A 20510-nucleotide genomic window follows, 5' to 3' on the forward strand; every position below is an offset into this window, starting at 1 on the left:
TTTTGAGTAGAACTATAAAGCTTTGTTTTTTCCTGACATTTACTTATGAATGCTTAAATGCATATTTTGCATTTAGTTTCACTTAAAATTTAAACCGAAATAGGAAGGCGTATGGCACGCTCCTTATAATAGGGGAGAAAAGATTGTTTTTCTGGTTGCCGATGTTGATTAATCTGACTTGATTGTCTGGCAATGTTCAATAAATCAGTGCTTTTTCTGTCTGTAGCTGGGTTGGGTTGTCACACCTTCTCTGCTTCTCTCCACGCCTTCATGAGAAAAGGAAAAAAAAAAAGAAAAACTGAAACCAAAGCACTTTTTTATGATGGAGCATAAACTTCAGCCTGACGGGATGGTGAGAATAGTGAATGTTCTCTTTATCAGGTCTTCAAGCTGGTGCCTGGGAGACGGTCCCTGTTCCTGACCTTCAGGCACAGGGTTACTGTGGTGCAGGACACCGCTCGTGGTACCTAACCACCGCCGAAAGTCAGTCCTCGGCGAGTAAGGAAAATGGCTATCACGAGAAACGGGGCACTTTTAACTTCAGGTTGGGTTTTAAAATATATATACCTCCGCAGCTGTCTCCTTGGCTAGCTGCAGCTGCAAGCTGGTTGTCTGTAGCTCAGATGCTTGACATTTGACAGATACAGCACTTAGAAGTCTGTAAAATATATTCTGTTCTCCGTTTCTGTGTTAGTATCTGTCAGAAGGGAAGGGTTAATACTGAAGATGATTGCACCCCTGCACAAAGTGAATTCTTCATCGGGGAGGCTGTCCTGTAATCTCATTTGTATTAAAAGATAGTTTAATCTTTCAAAGATTTATTATTTTTTTGTACATTTGTAGTTTAAGATTACGTTAGTCTTAAATCTTTGCAGTTTGGAATGAGTTTTGCTGTGATGTTTCCTGGCAGGTCAGTCACCAGATAGTTTGTGATGGAGGATCAGCTGTGATTGTTTTATTATCTCAGAAATAAATGTGACCCGTGGTCTTAGACTGCTTAAATAGTGGCCGAGACATCAACGCATCGACTGCGTTCAGCAGAAGGACGGATCTTCAGCTGTTAAAAGCCAAAGAGCTGCATTTGATGTGAGGATGCCTGTATGCGTTTAGGAAAAATTATAATTGCAAGGAAGTAAGTCTAGGGGCCAGATTCACACAATATCCTACAGGAGTTTATGAACTTTGAAAAATAAAATCATATTTACAGCTAATAATATGAATTCAGAGACACACATTCTTAAGTCAACCTACAGGAAAGACATAATACTGCAAGAGCAAAGTGTGACACTTTATAGACTCTTCAAATAATATGGCTTAAAAATTTCATAAGCTCAATGCTTTCCATATTTAAGGGCTTTGTGAGTGAGACTTAAGCAGGGAAATAAGTAAACTTCCCAGATCGGTACACTTTTGGTTTTCTTAATCTTTTTATCTAAATTTTTATAATCTAAATCTATATAATAATAAAATAAACCTTTAGTTTTGATCAAGTTTAGTAATGTTTTAAACACAAAGTGGACAAAGTAAAAAGTTAATGTATAGCTACCATTGGAGTAATTCTCCATTTCAGAATTTCTTCTCTTTATGTCCATACTTTGGAAGTTCAGATAGATTTCTTGTTTAATGCGTGTCCAGAAGGACACCGCTTTGTGCTGCCAGGATCCGGATGAAGCGTGTGCAAGAAACACACACGATGCTTTTATTTCTTCTCTGGCTTAATGAAGTTTCTGTTCCAATTACCGTGAAAGCGGTTGTCCCATCAAGCATGTCTATTCACAGGCTCGGTTTCTTTCCAGTCCAGATCACAGAGCGTGGGGTACAGGGACGTTGTGTATACGTTACCTATGGAATCCAACACTTCAAAGCTGCTTCACAGCATATACAGTTCAAGGAGTGAAAGAAGCCTCTGTGTTAAATCCGATACGCAGCTCCTTCACAACCCGCTGATTGTTGGGGGACAGCTGAAGCGCAGAGACCTGGCTTTCCCGCAGGTGGAAGAGCATCTCCTTTCAAGTCTCTGGGCCCTTCATTTGTTACAGTTGATATCATCCCTTAATTCGGCGACGGCGTGCGTGCCATCCACGGTCCGGGTCGATGAGGAGTATCCAGTTCAGGAGTCGCTCTGGGCGAGCGGCTTCTCTGCTGCGTGGGTTTTGTGAGGGCACGCGAAGGGCCTGGGCTTGGGCTATCTGAACCCTCAGAAGAGCTGGTAAGGGCTGGAGAGACCGCTTGGATAAATTTGAAAATAAAATAAAATACCGTTTGTCAATGACTGCTATGTCATCTGACGCCTATAAAGACATAGCTTTATGTTAAGGGTTTTGCTTTTCAGCTGTAGGTTTCTGCAATAGGAAAATGTTTGGGTTTGCCTTTGGTTACGAGTATCTATGCTGTTGCTTCCATTATTTCTTTTCTTTTATGCTCGTGGCATACGTGACCAGGGAAGCCTTAGCCTTTTTGCTACCTAGCATGATGCAATGAACCGTCTGTTTGCTATAGAGCTTTAATTGTAAAATGTTAATAGCAAAAGTCTCTGGATTATTTTTTTTTTTTCCCAAAACACTGATATTAGGACTTGTCACTGAAGTCTCATGGACTGGCAGTGGAGAGTTTCCTAACCTCTTCTCAATTACAAGCAAGTGGGTTTGATGCTTGAAGTTATCCACAGGTTACACACGCTGAAGGTTAAAGTACAAGAGTAGAGACAAGAGACGTGGCTCTCCTCCTGGCTCTGAGCTTTTCTTTGAAGAGAGTCGGTTCTTTCTTTCTGGCTTATTTTGCCTATCTTAAATACAAGGTAAATATTTGAGTAGGAAATGATTCAGTAAGGCGTGGGTTCGTTACTTGCTGAGTGCCTTGAGACCTCAAGGCTCTATTTCAAAGCAAAATATTGTTAGATGAGGGGGTTTCTGCAATTAGAAGACAATGTTGATCGTTAGATCAAGGCGGAGCTCTGACCCACTCTGTGTGATTAAGGTGAATTTATTATGCATATCATTTTGACCAAGGATATAAAATCGTATTTGTCACACAGCATCGTATGTACTTGATGGTGGCGTGGCTTGTTCATCCAAGATGCTTTCTTTTAGTGGTGCTCCGAGCGGTTTTTTCCCTGCAAACCACCATTACTGGGGATGGTCTGGATGGATTTGCCAGGTCCAGCATGCTGCAATTGGTAACTATTCTTGAGGTGTCCGGTGATCTCCCTGGCTTCAGAAGTGACAGACAGACTAACCAACAACATGACCTGGAATCGACCCAGCAGATACAGCCCTGAAACCACTCCACAGCCGCACGGTTTGTCTTCAAAAGGACCATCCATCTCCTTTCCCCCTCCTGGGGTGGCTAAGAACTAGTTACCTGAAACTAATCCCCACAACTAGCTGCCTTTTGTAATATTCCTCACCTCTCCGTTTTGTATGAAGTTGATGGCCGGGAGAAGCGATGCCCATAGCATCATCCACCAGTTTGTGGCAATTCAGGGTGACACCGTGTAAGAATCACATCTTCTCAACAGATCTGATGCTGCCCGGTGAAAACGTTATGCCGGAGGAATTAGACACATCCCTTATCCATCTAGACTGTAGATCTGTTCAGCCGGGGCCACAAAGTTAGTTTGCCTTGGGATGTGGTGGCATCCTGCAACATCTAAGACTTACATCTCTTTCTAGCTTGTTGTCCTTATGTATTCAAACAACTTGTCACGCTTCATCTTTCCACGGGGCGTATTGAGCGTACAGTACAAAGGAGGCAAACGCAAAGCTGCATCTGTGTAACGCGGGGTAAGATAAATCAGCAAACTGGGTTAACTCGGGAAGTAGTTTATAATAGCTCTGCCCCTGACCTAAACCTGCTTTAGGCAAGATGTGCAGAGGAAAAGATTAGCATCTCGTTCCCAGTTCGTGGTCGGAGGCTTGCAGGTCCTGTAAAATACAGTTAGTCTTTACTGCTGATGCCTGTCGCCTTACTGGCAACGCAGGAGGGTCGCTTAGGAACAGACATCTCCTCTCCTTGCGTCAGATGGTAAATTCCTTCTGCGATACAAGGAGCTCACTTCGTAAGATGGCGTTGAGAGGGAGTTAACGGGGTACGGTTGCTTCTTTTCTTGCTAGCAATACTTCGATTTCTAGGGAGCGAGATGATGGTTTGCTAGCACTGTAACACATTGCTCTTTAGGGGGAAAATGTACTTTTGTGGGGGTTTTTTAAACCCTATATTGCATTTCTGCTTTCATGCGTGCTTTGCAATGGCCAGACATCACGAGTTAGTAGGAAATGAGCTGGAGGTAACTTCGCCTTTCCTTTAGATAAGGGAGATTGTAACACGGGTCTTACTATCTCCAAAATTATTGAAGCCAGTCCTTCCGCTATCTGTGCCTTACTGCCACGAGACTGTCTTTCTCTCCCAAGTCTGCGGATGATGGTCCCTCGCTTGTCACAAAGCGGCTTATTAGGCTGCCGAGTGGAAACGATCCCGTCACGCCAAACGTGCCATCAGGTCTGCTTTGCTTGAGGCGTGCTGCCACGTATCAAAAGCCAGACCCTCCAAAAGCAGGGAGATCTTTTTTTTTCTTTTTTTTTTTCCTTTTTTTTTTTTTTTTTGGCAAGAAGGAAGCTTTGTTTTTCTTATTTAATTGAAATTGCTATTAGAGGAACGGAGGCAGTAACTTGGGCATTCAGTGGGGCTTTCTGTACATGACAGGATAGCTTTGTGATTTACAGGCCCTAGGCACAAGGCTGGAAAAATGGTAGATGCGGTGGAAAGAGAATACTCCTGAGGCTCTTTCATCTCCGTCCCCCAGTTCTGCTCAGAGCTTCCTTTTAATTTCGTTCAGTGCAGCAGGTTAATTTAAGCCCTCGATAGCTTGAGTGTCCAAGCTGAATTTAGCTAAGCGATGGCCGGATGCGCCTAATTCCTGCCAAAGGTACAAGCTTTGTGTACTTTAAAAATATTTGCCCCCCTCTTTTTTTTTTTTTTTTTCCCTGTAGACTGATCTCGTGCCACCCCTTCTCCCCTGCTCACGAGTGTGTGTTATCATCCACAGACTTCTGCCAAGCCGCGGTTTTGACAGGATTTTAATGTCAGTCCTGTACATCCGTGCCTGACTCCAGCCTTCTGCAGTCATTGTGCAATTGCAGCATCCCTTTAACTTCGGTTTGAGGCAGAGGAGGAATATAAAGAACTTGATAGAACATTTATGGTAATAGCTGTAAAGGGAAGCTGTAGAGCATTGGATTTCACAGCCAGAAAAATCTCAGCTTGGGGAAATGGGTCTGAAATACAACTACAGATGGTTTTAGTCTATTGCTTCCCCTGTTTAAATAAAAGGATTGCTTTTTTCGCCTCTATTTAAAACACATGTGTAGAAGATGAAAGTGTCCAGCTATTTTTTTTATTATTCAGTCCACCAGCTACCGACATCTTTGCCTTATTTCATTTCAACACTAATGGCATAGTAAAAGTTCTGAAACACCCTCTTTGGATTCAGCCTTCCTTGGGTCGCGGCAAAGATTCCTGCTGCAGTCAGAGCTGTTGCTGTTGTTTTTGTCATCAGCGCTTTCTTTTTCCCCTTGAACCTGGCGCTATTAATTGTGTTGCTGCTTCTGCTCTTTAATTGATCCCATTCACCGGTCCGGCTTTTGTAACATCTGACTTCTTGTCACTTCAGCAAATCAAAAACCCAAATTAATCAATCTCCAGCCACTTGAGAATAAGGCCGCGTTGGGGAGCTGGGCTTGACAAAAAAGTCTAATTTCACTTTGAAAGCCTGTTGGAAAAATTTAACAAGAAGATGCAAGAAAAATGTAAACCAGATCAAGCTTGACTTTGGTCTGTGGAGAATAGCGTCACCTGTTGAGTTTGTTTCAAGTTTTTGTAAATAGGTGATTTGACAAAAATATGAAATAAATCAAAAGACACGAAGATAGAAGAGGTCAGAATATCCTTGTTTCCGCTGCAAATGGTTACACAGGAGAGAGGGTTGTGTGTGTATGAGAGAGAATAGGAACCATGGGCCAAAGATGAAGCTCCGCTCTCGGATTTTTGTATCTCAGCCTTTGTGCTGTGCTATTCCCGTACCTCATACGTTGTCTCTTTTCCTCGTGCTTTTTGCACCCCCAGCCCTTGCACGCTGGCCTGCTGCACTCATACCTGCTTATTGTCCCTAATTTTCTTCTCCTCCTTGATTCCTGCATTGGCATCTTCTGCAGCCTCGCTGCGCAGCCACTGCAGGCGGGGAAGGAGAAGTGGCTTCAGCCCGAATCTCGGCCATGCTCTGAGCAGATGCTTGGGAGTTTGGGATGCAAGTCCGTTGTGTCCGGTGCCAGGGGCACCGAGGAAGCGCAGGCTGGGTTTGGGTTGGATTTCTTCCTCTTTTCAGATCCCGCAGGGCTCTCGTGACATCCTTAGAGGGCACACATGGAGTTGTCTTTGAGATCCGTTTCTGGAGCGCATGCAGCTTGCAAGTAATAAAAGTATAAGGAGATAAGAAGTGGGGCTCGTGCAGAATGTTGGGTTTTACAAACATTGTAAAATACTGCGAGAGCATATCAAGTGTAAGTGTTTCAAATGGCAAATAAAGCGCAGTACAACAGCACAGCCCTTGAGACTCTTCTGAGAAGGATTGGTTGGTTTCTTTTTTCATTTAATGTTCCGTCTCATAACTCTGGGTTGTAGTTGTCGACAACATACTTCTTCCCTTCCACCTCTCGTTTCTCCTACCAGAATTTGTCATAATTGAAAGGAATTTCTTTTACGACCGTAATTACAAAATGCATCTAGGGGAGAGGCAGGCATGGGACTTGCTTTCTGGAATAAAAGCTACATTAGCTTTTTTTTGGGGGGGATGTGTAATTTCTAGCAAACAAGGGTCAGATTTGAACAAGCAGAATCTTTGCCTTATCCCATGCGTCATGCACCTATAGAGAAAAATCATTGCTCTAACAGCAGAGTGACTGGTTTTTTTAATATCCCACCCCTTGATATTTGAGGGGTTTGGTTACTAAGCATCACTTGTTGCTCCTCAGCATGAACTGAGCTACTGCATATTTTAAAATGGCCTCAGATAACTTGCATAAACATAAATTTACCCTCAGTATACTCTAATTTACTACTTTTTCTGGAATGAGCGCCTATACTTTGTCATACTGGTTTGCACGGAAGCTCTCCTATCCCTTGGCGTTATTTCACAACCTTGCAAAACTAGAAGCCCGCCTTTCGGTGAGAAACACGTTTTCTCGTCATATGGAAATTTGCCGAACACATGTGTGAAATTCACGGCGTTCTCCTTGAGGCGTCATGAGCTAAAGCGCAAGGACGCGGCTCGTGCTAGCTCTCGCTTACAACTGAGTGTAGTTTATGGTTGCACTGGGGAGAGAGGGAAGGGAGGAAAGCTGGCTGTTTGCTGGGAGAGGACGTGGGACTCGATGATCCTTGTGGGTCCCTTTCAACTCAGGATATTCTATGATTCTATGGGCATCTCTAGCTCGCTTCTGTAGGTTGCAGGCATAGGCTGGAGCATGGTGATGGAGCTCCGTTTTGGGGGAGAAGACGTTTTTCAGCAGCGTGTTGCTGCACATCGTTTACAAGCGTCGCCCGGCAGTTGCAGAAGAGAGGACGTGCCGGTGAGGACAACCCCAGCTACGTGGCAAGGGGAGAGTTTTGTCCTTAATGTTGTATAATATAGATATACACCCTGCAAATGATGACCATCATCAAGGAAAGCTGCCTGTACAGTCCATCAAAAACTGCAAAGCTAATGATGGGCTGGGCAGATAATCGTGGGAGAGTTAATTGTAAGGTTCGATATGGCATCTTGTCAGCAGAGATAAGTTGTCACGTTTTCCACTTGAGCTGAAACTAAATGATTGTAAAATAAGTTATGAGTGTCCTTGGGCCTGTCTGCCAGAATGATGGCTAAGAATACATTCCTGGCCCATCAGTCTCAAGCAGCCCGCTTGATATTTATGCGAACTGAATGTTATTTTATTCCCCCTCTAGTCATGCTTGTCAGCTTCCCGAGTGAAAAGTGAAACTGCTTCTTTGACTCATACTTCAAGTATTGAAGCTCGGAGAGGCTGCAGATTGTTATTATTATTACCAGTATTATATATTTTTTCGGGTGTGCGTTGAACATTGATGCCCGATTGGGAAGAACTAATGGCTGACATTGAATGCGCAGGATGGCTGCAAAACAGCCCATCCCAACCCAGTGAAACGCATCTTATGAGTTCCAGTGCCTCTGTCAAAGCTGGTTTAGATGTGAAGTAATGAGGCGCTTGCTTTTTTAATTTGGCGTGCCTTTTTCCTTCCCTTTTTTTTTTTTTTTTTTAAATATATTTAATAGCGCCGGCAGTGGTCGTCTGTTCTCAGGCGTGGTAATTGATACAAAATAAAATGCATTATTTGTATTCAGTCAGGAGTATGAAATTGCATTCAGCGGGCTGAAGCCTGAACTCATTTACAGTTTTCCGAAGCCGGGCTTTCAGGAGCCCTCTTTTCAATTTGAAGAATACCTTGTCAGGCAAGAGAAGTAGTGGGAAATAGGAAAGCACAGCGTGCAAGCCTAGCGCCTTTTGATTGCTCATATTTTAAACCAGGGGAATGTTAAATAACTTCCATCTTCAAAGGGTGGTCTCCGAAACCGGGAATACGGGGCATTAATACACCGACAATATCGGCTCGGCACCCGTTTACGAGCGATTCGCCTTTTGTGTCTGGTTGAGGGGGAGGGAGAGCGTCAGGCTCTTCGCTTCGGAGCCGTTTGACCCAAGGACGGCAGGTTATTACCTGGAAAGGGCTGCGGATCGCGAGGATTTACCCTAGGAGGTTAATTCTTCAGCTCTCCGACGTAAGTAGTCGAACTCTACATTCCTCGGTTTTCAGAGCTCACGGGCAGGTTTTGTTGGTGCAATTTATAGCCTAGAAATAAGACTAAGCCGCGGTCGAGCATACAGGTCTACCTTAACGTTTTTGAACAAGGATCCTGCTGGAAAAAATACACGCGGTGGTTTTGCGTCAGGGTGCGGTTTCTTCTCTGTTTCAGGGGTTCGGGTCGTCGTGGTCGATGCTGGAGTCGCATGTGGCGATGAACGCAGCTTCGTACGGCTGCCTCAGGGACCGCAGCGCTCCGGCACGTATCATGCCATCATCGGTGTTTGGAAACAAGCTTTGTGAAAGGCGTGGGGGAGAGAGATAGGTTTTTTCCTGGATTTTTTTTTTTTCCCTCCCTCCCGTTGAGTGAAATGGGATAATTCTTTTTAAAGTGAAAGCTGAGAACGAGGCCTAGGCCTGTCTGTGTGCCGCTTGCCTCATGTTTTCTGAGGGGAAAAAGTGAAGGGTTTTGAGAAATTGGGTTAGATACGAGCAAGCCTTCCTGGCTGGTATGCTCTCTGGGATTTTTCCATGATATTTATGAATTTTCTGGATTATCGCAAGCAAACAAAAAATCAATGAGACACGTTTTTGGTGCCCCTTTACTTGCTGGCGCCTGGGTCTGCGGCAGGCCTGTCTCCACACGGCAATTTTCACGTCATTACTGCGAAGGGGAGGGGGTTTTGCGTGTGTTGTTTTTTCTTTTTTTTTAAGCACCCAACGTAGGAAACCTTCTTAAGTCTCAAACCGGAGGTAAATATTTAGGAGTAGCAGTGTCCAACTTGGATCCCTGGCTATGCCTCTACTGCTGGCATCTTCTTTGGCATCTTCTCTTTCCTGGGCGTCAAGGAGCCAAAGGTACCTGTGTCCCCTTTGATGGATTCTCATCGGGGCTTGCCTTCCTCTTCACCTGGAGATACAACAAACCTTTGCCAGGAGAGCTGATTCGAGCGTTTTTGGATCAAATACTTAAAATCTCCTATACAGATAGACAGTAAATACATTCCCGTGATTCCTTTTTGTGGTTAAATACTCGATGATTGGTTTCAAAATAGTGGACATAGGGAAAAGAACAACAATCCTTAATGTAAAGCTTATGTTTGATTTGGTCTTTATTGCCAGGCAATTAGCTACATAATTTATCCCCCACTAATAACTTGCAGCACAACTGTGCTTAGCGGGTAATTAGTAAGTAAACTTTATTAGGGGGGGAAAAAAAATAAAAAATAAGTGTTTCTTTTTCAAATAGGCAGTTTTAGGGGGATTTAAATACTCAAAAAATCAAAAGTTACTTTTCAAATAGTCTCTGACTTGATATTTTTCTGACATATTAATTCATCTTAAATTCAAACCTGGTATTGCACTTAAGTGCAGTGTGGTATCTAACCAAGGTTCTGGGAACAGCTTCACTTTAAATAATAGCAAGCATTTTAAGTAAAGTGTAGGACATTGTATTAAATTTTATAATTAAAACCAAATCCAAACCAACAAAATAGAAATGCACTTACCCCTAATCATAACCAAAAGATTGGTTGCAATTAAACTAAAATCACATTTCTTGGGGAAGAATACTGGATTAAGGTTACTCGAGTATTTGCTGTGCGATGGGACCCAGATGGAGAGTGATATTTCAAGTATGTCTTCATTTTCTAAGCTTTTCTTAAATATTGCTTAGACATTTCGTGACTGAAAAAGAGAAGAGCTACTCAAAGAGAAGGCGTTCATGTCTTACCAGCCGTTACGTGGCCCAGGGAAGAGACTGTGGGTCTCCTTACGAGAGGGGGGCGTCATCGACCTTTAATTTTGATTTGGTTGAGCGAGCTAATTGGTGGGGGAGGGGAGAAAATGACTCTCTCATTAGTTCTTAAAATTGTTGCATGTTACGCTACCACAGCTAATACAGTGGGAAACTAAACACGCTAAAAACGGGATGATGGTTTTTTCATTGGGAGCAGGTAGTGACCCTTTATCACACAATATTAATTGTACCAGGCATACATTAGTCACCTTGTTTTCCCACCTTTATTGCCATCACCGCCTTTCCTTGCTTCTGTCTCTAATATTAATGAAAGCAGATAGCATTCAGAGGATGTTAGGGTATCTCTGTTCCATTATATCTTAAAATGTCCTGGCGTTACACGCGTTAATTTGAGGATCGGTAAGATCTTTGTAAGAAACAGCAATTGGAAGTTATAAAGTGATTTTCCATTGTTTTATGTGCGTTCCAGCCGGCCTGCTTCTAAAATTGATGTGGAGTCCTGTTGATTTAATAGAACTTGAATCAGAACTTCTGCCAAGTTGCTTTTTTTTTTTTTTTTACCTTTTTGAAAAAAGTAACAGACATTGTTAGGAGGCCTTTGGAAGTCAACAAGGTGCTCTATCTTGGATTCTAGCAATCATTAATTTAAATTATGCAGTATTTTTATTTTTCCTTCTTCCCCCCCCCCCAAACTGCAGATACCGGATTAGGAGATTCTGTGTGTTCAAGCCCAAGTATATCCAGTACGACGAGCCCCAAACTCGATCCACCTCCTTCACCTCACGCCAACAGAAAGAAACACCGCAGGAAGAAAAGCACGAGCAATTTCAAAGCTGATGGTATCTCGGGCACAGCTGAAGGTAAGCTTACTCTGTGGTGGAAGTCTGAATTTTGAAAATACCGTTCCAAAGAGCGGTGTTATGTACAACTCAACTGCATCGTTGGCTTTGCATATGGAAGGTAAAGAGAATTGTACTGAAGTAGAGAAATTAAAGAGTGGTCTTTTAATGATGAAGCTGAATGATCCGAGGCATCACACAATGGTGAATTCAACTGTCTGAAACATGTTTAGATCTGATTTTTTTAATAAATAAAAAAGCGTCGCAAATTAATATGGAGCGTCATTAGCCGTAAAGGTAAGGTACAGGCATACTTGTAAGGTTAAAAAGAAAGAAAAAGTCAGGTTCACTCAGTAGCCCATAGATCGCATTAGAACTTGTGTATTTTTTCAGTATTATTAAATCTCCTGTTATCTCTTCTGCTTAGGCACGTCTCGAGTTCTAGAATCACAAACGCTTCTGATGCCTGTTATTGTTTGAATATTCAGCTGCTCGTGGAAAGATTGTGTTATTTCAAGATAAAAAGGAAAAGGGGAGAGTTTAAATGTTTGGGTTCTTTTTTAAGAACCAGAAAGGAAAAGCCAGAAAGAACTTCTTTTTTCCGTTAGTTTAGCTTACTGTTTCCAACGCGAACGCTGCTATAGCTGTTCAATGCCCTTCTGAAGGGGTAACAATGCGTACAGTAGCCAGATACCGTATAAAACATGCTTGTATCTTTAGAAAAGAAGAAAAGAAACATGCTAGGATCCAACCGAAAGAGCTCCAGAAAAAAAAGATGAACAAGGGTAGTTGGAAAGCTTAGAAACTGGGGAGTCAACATATAAGGAGAGATGAAAAACGGAGACAATGGAATAACATTGTCGGAAAAGAGGAGTGTTGAGTAAGAAAAAGATGCGGTTGTAAGCATTGGAGAGTAAAAAACAGCTAATTCAGTATCAAAGAGCATTGGAACAAGTTCTGAAAAAAGGATGACAATTGCGGACAGCTGAAGAGACATTAAAAATAGATGTGATAATAGTATACAACTGAGAAGGGGCATGTTAACTACTACTTAGTCATCCTTATTTTCCATTTATTTAATTTCTCAATTGCACTTCTTTCACATACGGAATTTATTTCCCCAGCTATCTATACAAATCCTTTACTTAAAAGCCATCAGCTTTTTTTCATAATAGCTCCTGTTGCGTTCTCTTTCCAGTCATTTAACTATCTTTACTGTTAGTTTCCCTCTAGTATATGGCCTGAAGCCAAATTTTATTTTAACCTTTCATTTTTAATTTGTCGTCTCTTTTTTTTTTTTTTAACAATCGTTTTTACACCACTTATTTTCATACCTCAATGGCAAGTTATAGAGAGGGTTTTTCAGAGCGCTCACCATTGGTCCAAGACTATTTTGTTGAAGTCAATATGAATCAAGACCAGCTGGATATCAAGAGCCTTTGAAAAAATCTCTTTCTAAGTAGTTAATACGTGTATGTTTTCTTTCTCCTGGGGAGATTATTTTCACAAGTCACTGGAGCTGGAGCCTGTGTGGTCCTGGTCTGCAGGCGCGGACTTCCGACCTGCAGCGAGCAACGGGGGATCTGCAGTTGTTGTGCGTCTTGCCCCTGAAATCCCTCTTCTGATGGGAGTGGGGACTACGCGGTCCTTCATCCTTCTCTGTTTTCTCTTGCGCGTCTCCTTGTCTTCCAGCATCGTAATGTGCTAGTCGGAAATCTTTTTGTGATAACTCAACAAAACTGTCCCCTCCCATATAAATGGGATAAATACACTTCCAGAAGGGCAAGAACCGGCTGGCAAGCAGCACCGAGTGATACACAGGGAGCCTTAAAGTAGCAGGGAGTGCCAAATACTGCGTTTAGAGTCTTTGTATCTCTACATTAGTCCATCAGCTTTCTTTGACCTGCCTCTTCTTACATGTCTTCTGATGGGCGCTCTTTTCTGGCTTGGAGCTCACGATTATCTGTCTTGGTGGGCCACAGTGCTTGTTAAATTCTTTATAACATCTCTTTTAAAGCACAACCCGGTCAAAAACAGCGATTGGCCACAAGAATGGCATCACAGCTTTCTACGCTGCGTTCTTGCCACGTGTGAGAAGAACTCTGGGCATCCTTCAGCAGATAACCCATCCTACTGGTCCTTGAATCCTTAGCAAGGTTGGGAGGAGATGGCTGACGGGACAGTCAGCATCATCTGGCAGCAGTAGCTGGAGGAGAAAGCAATGAAGGGTGCTCGAGCTGCCTGTCCTTTTAGAAGAAGGGCATCTCAGAAAAAGTAATAATGATTGTGGATTCCTACAAAGTAGTTTCTAGAAAGACTAACAAAGGCTGGGGGTTACTTTTTCCGAATTCTGGCGAGTGGGCACTTGCAATGTTTCTTAGTGACAGTTTGTCTGTGTTTTCTGGTACTCATGTTGATGCAAGCCAAAAGTTACGTTTGGTATGATTTATGGTTGACCGGACAGGTGGTGTCATCTCTCCAAGCTTGCTGCGATGCTGACCAATGGGAATAACTCCAGTCCTGGGCCAGCCCGTGTCACAAGCCAGCCCGCTGCTAGCGGGGTGAGTGTCTGAGGTGCTTCAGGCTGTTACGGGTGGTTCTCCAAGTTGTAGGATGTAGTATTTTCACAGCTGTCTTGCAATTCGAAGCAAGTTTTCAGTTCAATAATTCAGCCTTTCCTCAGGAAAAGGCTTATTTCCTTCTTCTCCAGCGCTTGTCTATGAATCTGTCCAATGACCTAAAAGATTTCCTTTTTGATTTTTCTTCCTCCATGCTTGCCATAAGCATAGATTTAAATCTTCAGAGGATTACTGCTGTTTTGAAGACCACAAATCCAAATTAAACAGTGAAAGGAAGATGTTCTGAGATGAGTGCTTCACCTTGGCAACTTTGATCAAGTGTTTGAGATACAGCAGGTGACTTATTGAAAATGGGGTACAGAAGACTGTGGTGATAATCGTGGGAGAACCATATCTTCCTTCCTTTTGGAAAACCCGAGCTCACTGTGAAAAGGAGGAGGAGGATCTTCCTGCAGTAGCTATTCTCAGACAGTTACAATGGATCAGAGTTAAATGATTTGGGTAATTCTGGATTTGACGTTGCCTTCCTTTGGGTCCAGGCACGTTTCAAGTGTCAGCTTTCAAACAGAAATTCTGGGTTCCTTCATTTTTGTCTGTAGCAAAGCTTAGGTGTTCAATGAGGTTTAAATGTGGTCTTCAGCAAACTCTAGCATTTTCACTGCACTTTGCGGTCTTTTTTTCTCCTTGAACGTGGCTGCTTTGATCATTGACCTCTGCCCAAGTATTCAGATATCACGATGATGGACACTAGTGAGCCCAGGGTGATTCACTAATTCCAAGGACTGATGCTCATCTCTTTTATGCCCTTCCATAAAGGTCATGCTGATTCTTCTTTCTCCACACTATCTGCACATGCACAGCCCTCTCTTTCTGGGATTGATTCTTTCATCTTACTTGGTTTATCTTTCCACGGGTTTTCTGAGACAATGGTTGCAGCAACAAAAATACTAAAGCAACTGCGCTGCAGTTTTGGATGAAAATTAAAATTCAGTTCCTGTTTTGGAAAATCAGATTCTTGTGAATTTTTTTTCCAGTGCAATGAAACCCAGACAGAAGTTTTTTTTAGTTCTCTGTACAGAACTTGTCACTGAAAAAAAAATTTCTCAGTGTTTTTGAGGGTAACAGCAGGAATGCTTACATTAGGCAAGGTGCCAGCAACCAGCGGTGTTTTTCCCACCATGCTGTCTAAACTTGCTCAGAGCAGGATTATACAGTGCTGTGTTTCAAAGAGGAATAGCTGCTCAGAGCCCCATCTGTTTTGGTACCCTTGTGCCGCTGCAGTTACCGGAACAGCTAGTGATAATAGGAGGCTTTTTCAGCTTGAAAACAAGTCGAAAAATTAAAAAGCTTGCTCAGAAATACTCTTCACAGAAAGACCTTTCCCAGTGTTTATTTTTCTTACTCTTGTTAGACAGTTTTAAAACTTTATGGTTATGCCAGCTTGAACCTGCCTGCCCTCAATCCATCTCTCAGATTTTAGGAGCTATAGAAAGCCCAAGATAGGACCGTCTTTCAGCGTCAAATCTAGAGCATCCCACCTCTGCAGGGGTTTCATTGACTAAGAGCTCTGGCCAACGTTGCTCTCGGGTCGGTCCAGCTGCCTCCAGGTAAATGGGTGAATCTGCTTCTCCGGTCAGGGAGATGCAAGGCACAGCACCGTTAATTTATCTTCTCTCTCGGCAGCGTAGGCAAAACAAGCGTAGCTCTGTTCAGGAGTTGACGATGGAGTAGTAAATGTGATTAGCGACTAGTCGGTAGACTTTCCAAACTCTCTGTTTTCTCTGCGTTCCACGTTCTTCATGGCTGGTTTCTAAAGAACTTCTGAAGGACAAGGAAGGACCTTTTATGTTTCTTTTTAGAACCGTTTTCTTAACACAAAGATATTTGTTCCCTGCCTCTTGTAAAGTAATTGCTTTTCCTGAGCTTTTCTGATCTGTGCAGTCTGGCCCCCAGCTCTAGGTCTACACTTTCTGTCTTGTAGCTAAGGATGAACCCCAGTTTACTGAGAAATGGTTTGGTGGGGGTTTTTTTTTATTTTCCTGGGGTGAACTGCTAAAGGTATTTCAAAAGCTTTTGTTCTTCACACGCGCATTTTGTAACACTGAAGTCGTTCTGCTGTTCCGAATCTCGGGGTGCATTGGAGATGAGCTGTAGTTAAGTTTGAAATCAAAATATGGTCATTTGTTTTCTGTGGATGGATAAAAGGGTTTTAGTCAGTCTTCTCATTTGTACTTTCAGCAGTAAGCAAAAATTTTTCTGCTTTCATCTTGGTTTCTCAGTTGCGTTGGGACTTGAGTCCGGGAGGATGGGACAAGGTGTGAAAAGCCAAGGGAGGTGCCGCTTTATTCCCAAGACTTCTTGACCCCTTTCAGCCATCCCAAAACCAGAATCAGGGAAATGCTGGTTTTAGCATCAGTCTCTGGAATCTGTGTAACACCTGAAAATTTGATATTTTGTGTAAATTGGAAGCAATACAGCTGTTAACTGAAACGATGCATGAGAAAACCTGCGTGCATTTTACCTGGAGCTTCTCACCCTAAGCTTTCCTCGGCATCCCCATGACTTACCTGCTGGCATTATATGCTGAAATGATTTAAACATGCTTGACTCTGTCACGGCTCTCTGCAGAGTCTTCTCCAGACAATTTTAACATACATTTCCTTAGGTGCATAATTCTAATAAGTATGCTGTGGCCAGACTGAACTAAAACCAAGGAAATGTCTCTATTTTAAAAAAAAAAAAAAAAAAAAAAAAGTTAATTGGGAATTTTGGAAATTTAGTGGAAACACATCTGAGACCTGCTCAATGAAACAGCAAACAATGAGCTGTAGTGTTTGTGGGAGAGCAGATTCTTCGTTTGACAGATGGACTTGACATTTTTAATGCTAATACTTATTTATAATACATTGAATTAAGCACCATGATGAAGGAATATATTTTTACTTGGTGTTCTTTTTACAATTTTTTTTTTTTTTTTTTGGCTTTTTATGGTCTGGAAGAAACCTTCTGAGGTTGTCAGAGGACAGCATGTTCAGAAACCTTTCCAGCACAAAAAGTCACAGCGTCGTCACTCCCTTTTCTCTGCAAGGAAGATGTGAAATCTAATATCTTGACCTGCAGCTGCAGCAAGGGCAAAACTACTCACCTATTAAAGAGTTTGCAACCTTTGGAATCAAATCTATTCCATGTCAAGGTCCCCGTATGGCTTGTGTTGCTTGCAGTAATGCACAGAACTAAGGAGCCACCAAAACTTCTTCCAATAAAAGCTCTTTCCAGTCCGGTACAGGATGATTAAGTGTATACTACTGTGGTTGTACAGGCGAACAGATGTCACCCGTGTAGGAACACCACCAAAGTTATTCCTGGTAATCTTGTCATTCTAGTTATTTTACCTAGTCCCTGTAAGTCAACTATCAATATTTACAACCTACTGTGTAGTAGGAGTGGATATGGAGGCGTTCGTGTTCAAGTGGTTCTTACTTCAGTAAGAAGGCAGGTTTTTAGTACTGTCAGATGGGTGAACATGGGAAAGTGAAATAAAGCATTAGTGCTGGCATTAGGGAAGAGTTTTCATCATATTCCTGTGACCTAGGTGTAGACATACCAGAGTTAATGTAAGCTAACTCATTTAGAAGGTGTTCATCCATCTAGCCCCATGCTGGCTGCAAAACCCATCCCAGCACCCCCCTACCCGTGCTGGGACGCTGCTGCCGCCACGATGCACGTGGGTGCTGAGCACACTAGCTTGGGGCAGGGGGTTCCCCACGTGTGGTAAAGCACTAGCGTAAAGCCTGGGGATAAATCAGTTAATTATAACTGGGAAAAAAAAAAAAAAAGAGCATGGAAATAATTTAGGAACCACTGTTTTTTCCTACGGATTTATCCCCAGACTTTACATTATTGTATATAGATGGGAAACCCACTGGCCCAAGCTAGCGTGCTCAGCCACCGCTTGCATTGCAGCAGTAGCAGCGTCCCAATAATAAAAATTATAAGAGATACCTTAATACGCTTTTGCCCTTCTAAAAATATATATATATATATATATAAAAAATTTAAAACCCCAAATGCAGACCCATGTCATACAGAAGAGTGTGTTTCCATCCTGTTGTGCAGTATTTTTATGCATCTTGTGATGGATAGTTTAGTAAGAACAGGTTTTGTTTCTGTTCCTGGTCTCTTAAGTGCCTGAGGTTTTAGGAAGTAAATGTTCCATAGTTTTAAAAAAATGTTCTGCAGTATTTGAAGTGAGGTTGATACAAAAGTGGCATTTTGATTGCGATGTTGAATGAGGAGAAGCATTTATTTGGAACTGGAAGGGTGTGCATTATAAGCAGATAGCTAGGAAGGTGTTTCTTGGTGTACGTTTGGGTTTTTATTAAATAGTTTTGTAATTTATTTAGGGTTACTGCTGAATTCTGTTCAGGTACAATTTGTTGATCATACATCATTTGTGTAGTCCTCCTCCCCATTAAACATTTCAGAAATTTCAGCAAATAGCGTTTTCCTGAATTTCATTCTGCACACACAAAAAACCCCTAAGTTTTGCTTTGCTGATAATCGATCATTCTAGAGTCCAAGCAGCTTGTGTTTAGTAAGATTTTAGGAGTGTGGTTTGATAAGTATATGCATCCTTATTTTGTGGATTATCATGGAAGAGTTGTAGGCCTTTCCTGATCCAGCTATTCTCTGCTCTTGCTGCTTTGTAAGTAAAAAATTCTTAAAAAAAAGAAAAAACACCAACAAACAAACCCCCAAAACCCCAGATCTCAGTTGGCAATAAAAATGAAACAGAAATGAGCAAAATAGCTAGCTGTATTTTTTTTTCTGCCTGCACGAAGCTTTAAAAAAAAAAAAAAAAAATCAACAGAATGTGACCATATTTGTTGTCTGTACTGCCAAATGCTTGTTTTGATTTAAGCGTACTGCAAGTGTCTCGGAGGTTATCACCTATTCAGTGTCAGAACGCTCGTCGGTTGTAATTCCACTGATCATCAGTAAGTCCATTCGCTGCTTCATAGGAGATGCAGTACTGGCCGATTGCTGTACACCTGAGAAACAGGAGGGCAGAAATTAATAAAATCTAGACCGTATCTTCAGAGACTTACTTTCAACCAAGGCATAAAGGTCACTTGTTGGGAAACCTTCAGCCTCAGTCGTCACAGCCTATCTGACATGAAAGGTTTGCTGCTGAAAGACATTTATGTTGATGCTGAGGAGTGAAAGACAAGGGAGGTGAAGCTCATCTATTGTTTTAACCTACTTCATTGCAGGCTAAACAAGTTGAAAGATTCCTTCTTCTCTTTAAAACCACTGTTAGCTCAGGGTCGGAAGAGGCTGCAGGTTCCGCCTACCTGGTTGAAAGGAAAAGCGTCGCAGTGGTGGTCAGCAGGAAAGGGGATTCTGGAAAGGATGAGTCCCAGGATGAATTGGTGGTGGTTGTACACGCCAGCACATCTGGATAGCTAGAGAAAGCTAACACTTCCCCCCCACGCACCCCTACGTTTCTCTGGAAAGTGGTGGTCCCACTCTTAGTACATTAAGTGCTCTGCGTTGTGACTGCAGAAGGGTACGCTGTGTATCCTTAGTACAGGCGCTGCGCTGTGATTTGGCCTGATTTTTCGGAAAAGGAAGAAGTTTTAAGTAGCTTTATAATTGAATGAAAGCAAGTGACACCTTAGCATTTTACTGGCTTCAGGTAATTAATGTCCTTAGAACTATGCTGCCAGCTCGAGACAGAGACCCTGATTATGAAAAAGGTTCCTGATGTTCACAAGATGATGTTTACAAGACAGCAAGAATGACTTGTAAGGTATTAATCCTGCTAGAGAAGTTAATTCCATTTTGTTTACTTAAGTAAGAGCGTCTACTTTAAAAGTTCCTTGCCAGTTTTTCTAGAGCCTAAGACCATGTAATTTCATTATGAAACTATATACCTAAATTAAAATATCTCAAAAATAAAAGGAGAAGATTATGCATTATAAAGCTATAGTAAATGAAGAGGCTGAAGTAAAGTCATTACGTTAAGTGTAACTTAGTTCTGTTCACCATATAACTGAACTCTCAGTCAAAGTGTCACAATTTAAATAAACAGGCTGTTTTGGTGTAGAAGGAAGACTTAGTTTTTGAAGGATGCCTTGGACTCATCAGCTTATTGGAACTGAGCTGCAGAGGTACATTGGGAAGTCCTAAGTGATTCCCTTCAGAAGACCTTAAGCAGCTAAAACAACCACTAAATTAGACAAATACGAAGAAGAAAAATCCATTAAGGTATCTTAAAATAAAGATTACAACCTCTCCCAGGAAGTCCCCAAACCATGGACTGTTCTGGAAGATGTATCTGGGCACATGTTGTTTTTCTGCTTTTTGTAGGCATCTCCCAGTAGTTGCTGATGAAAACATAGCAGGCTAGATGGACTTCCTGCCCACCCTATTGTGGTTGTTCGTATGCTCTGCTTCTCT

General features: G+C 42.2%; 1 protein-coding gene across 1 annotated transcript in view; it reads left to right on the forward strand.

Annotated features, from left to right (window-relative positions):
- Positions 1-20510, forward strand: part of AGAP1 (ArfGAP with GTPase domain, ankyrin repeat and PH domain 1) — a 297553-nt gene that overhangs the window by 190484 nt on the left and 86559 nt on the right. The window contains 1 exon segment of the mRNA XM_075755906.1: positions 11329-11490. Coding sequence (XP_075612021.1) covers positions 11329-11490 — 162 coding nt within the window.

This window comes from Balearica regulorum, chromosome 6, assembly GCF_011004875.1.
Source record: "Balearica regulorum gibbericeps isolate bBalReg1 chromosome 6, bBalReg1.pri, whole genome shotgun sequence".
NCBI lineage: Eukaryota > Metazoa > Chordata > Aves > Gruiformes > Gruidae > Balearica > Balearica regulorum.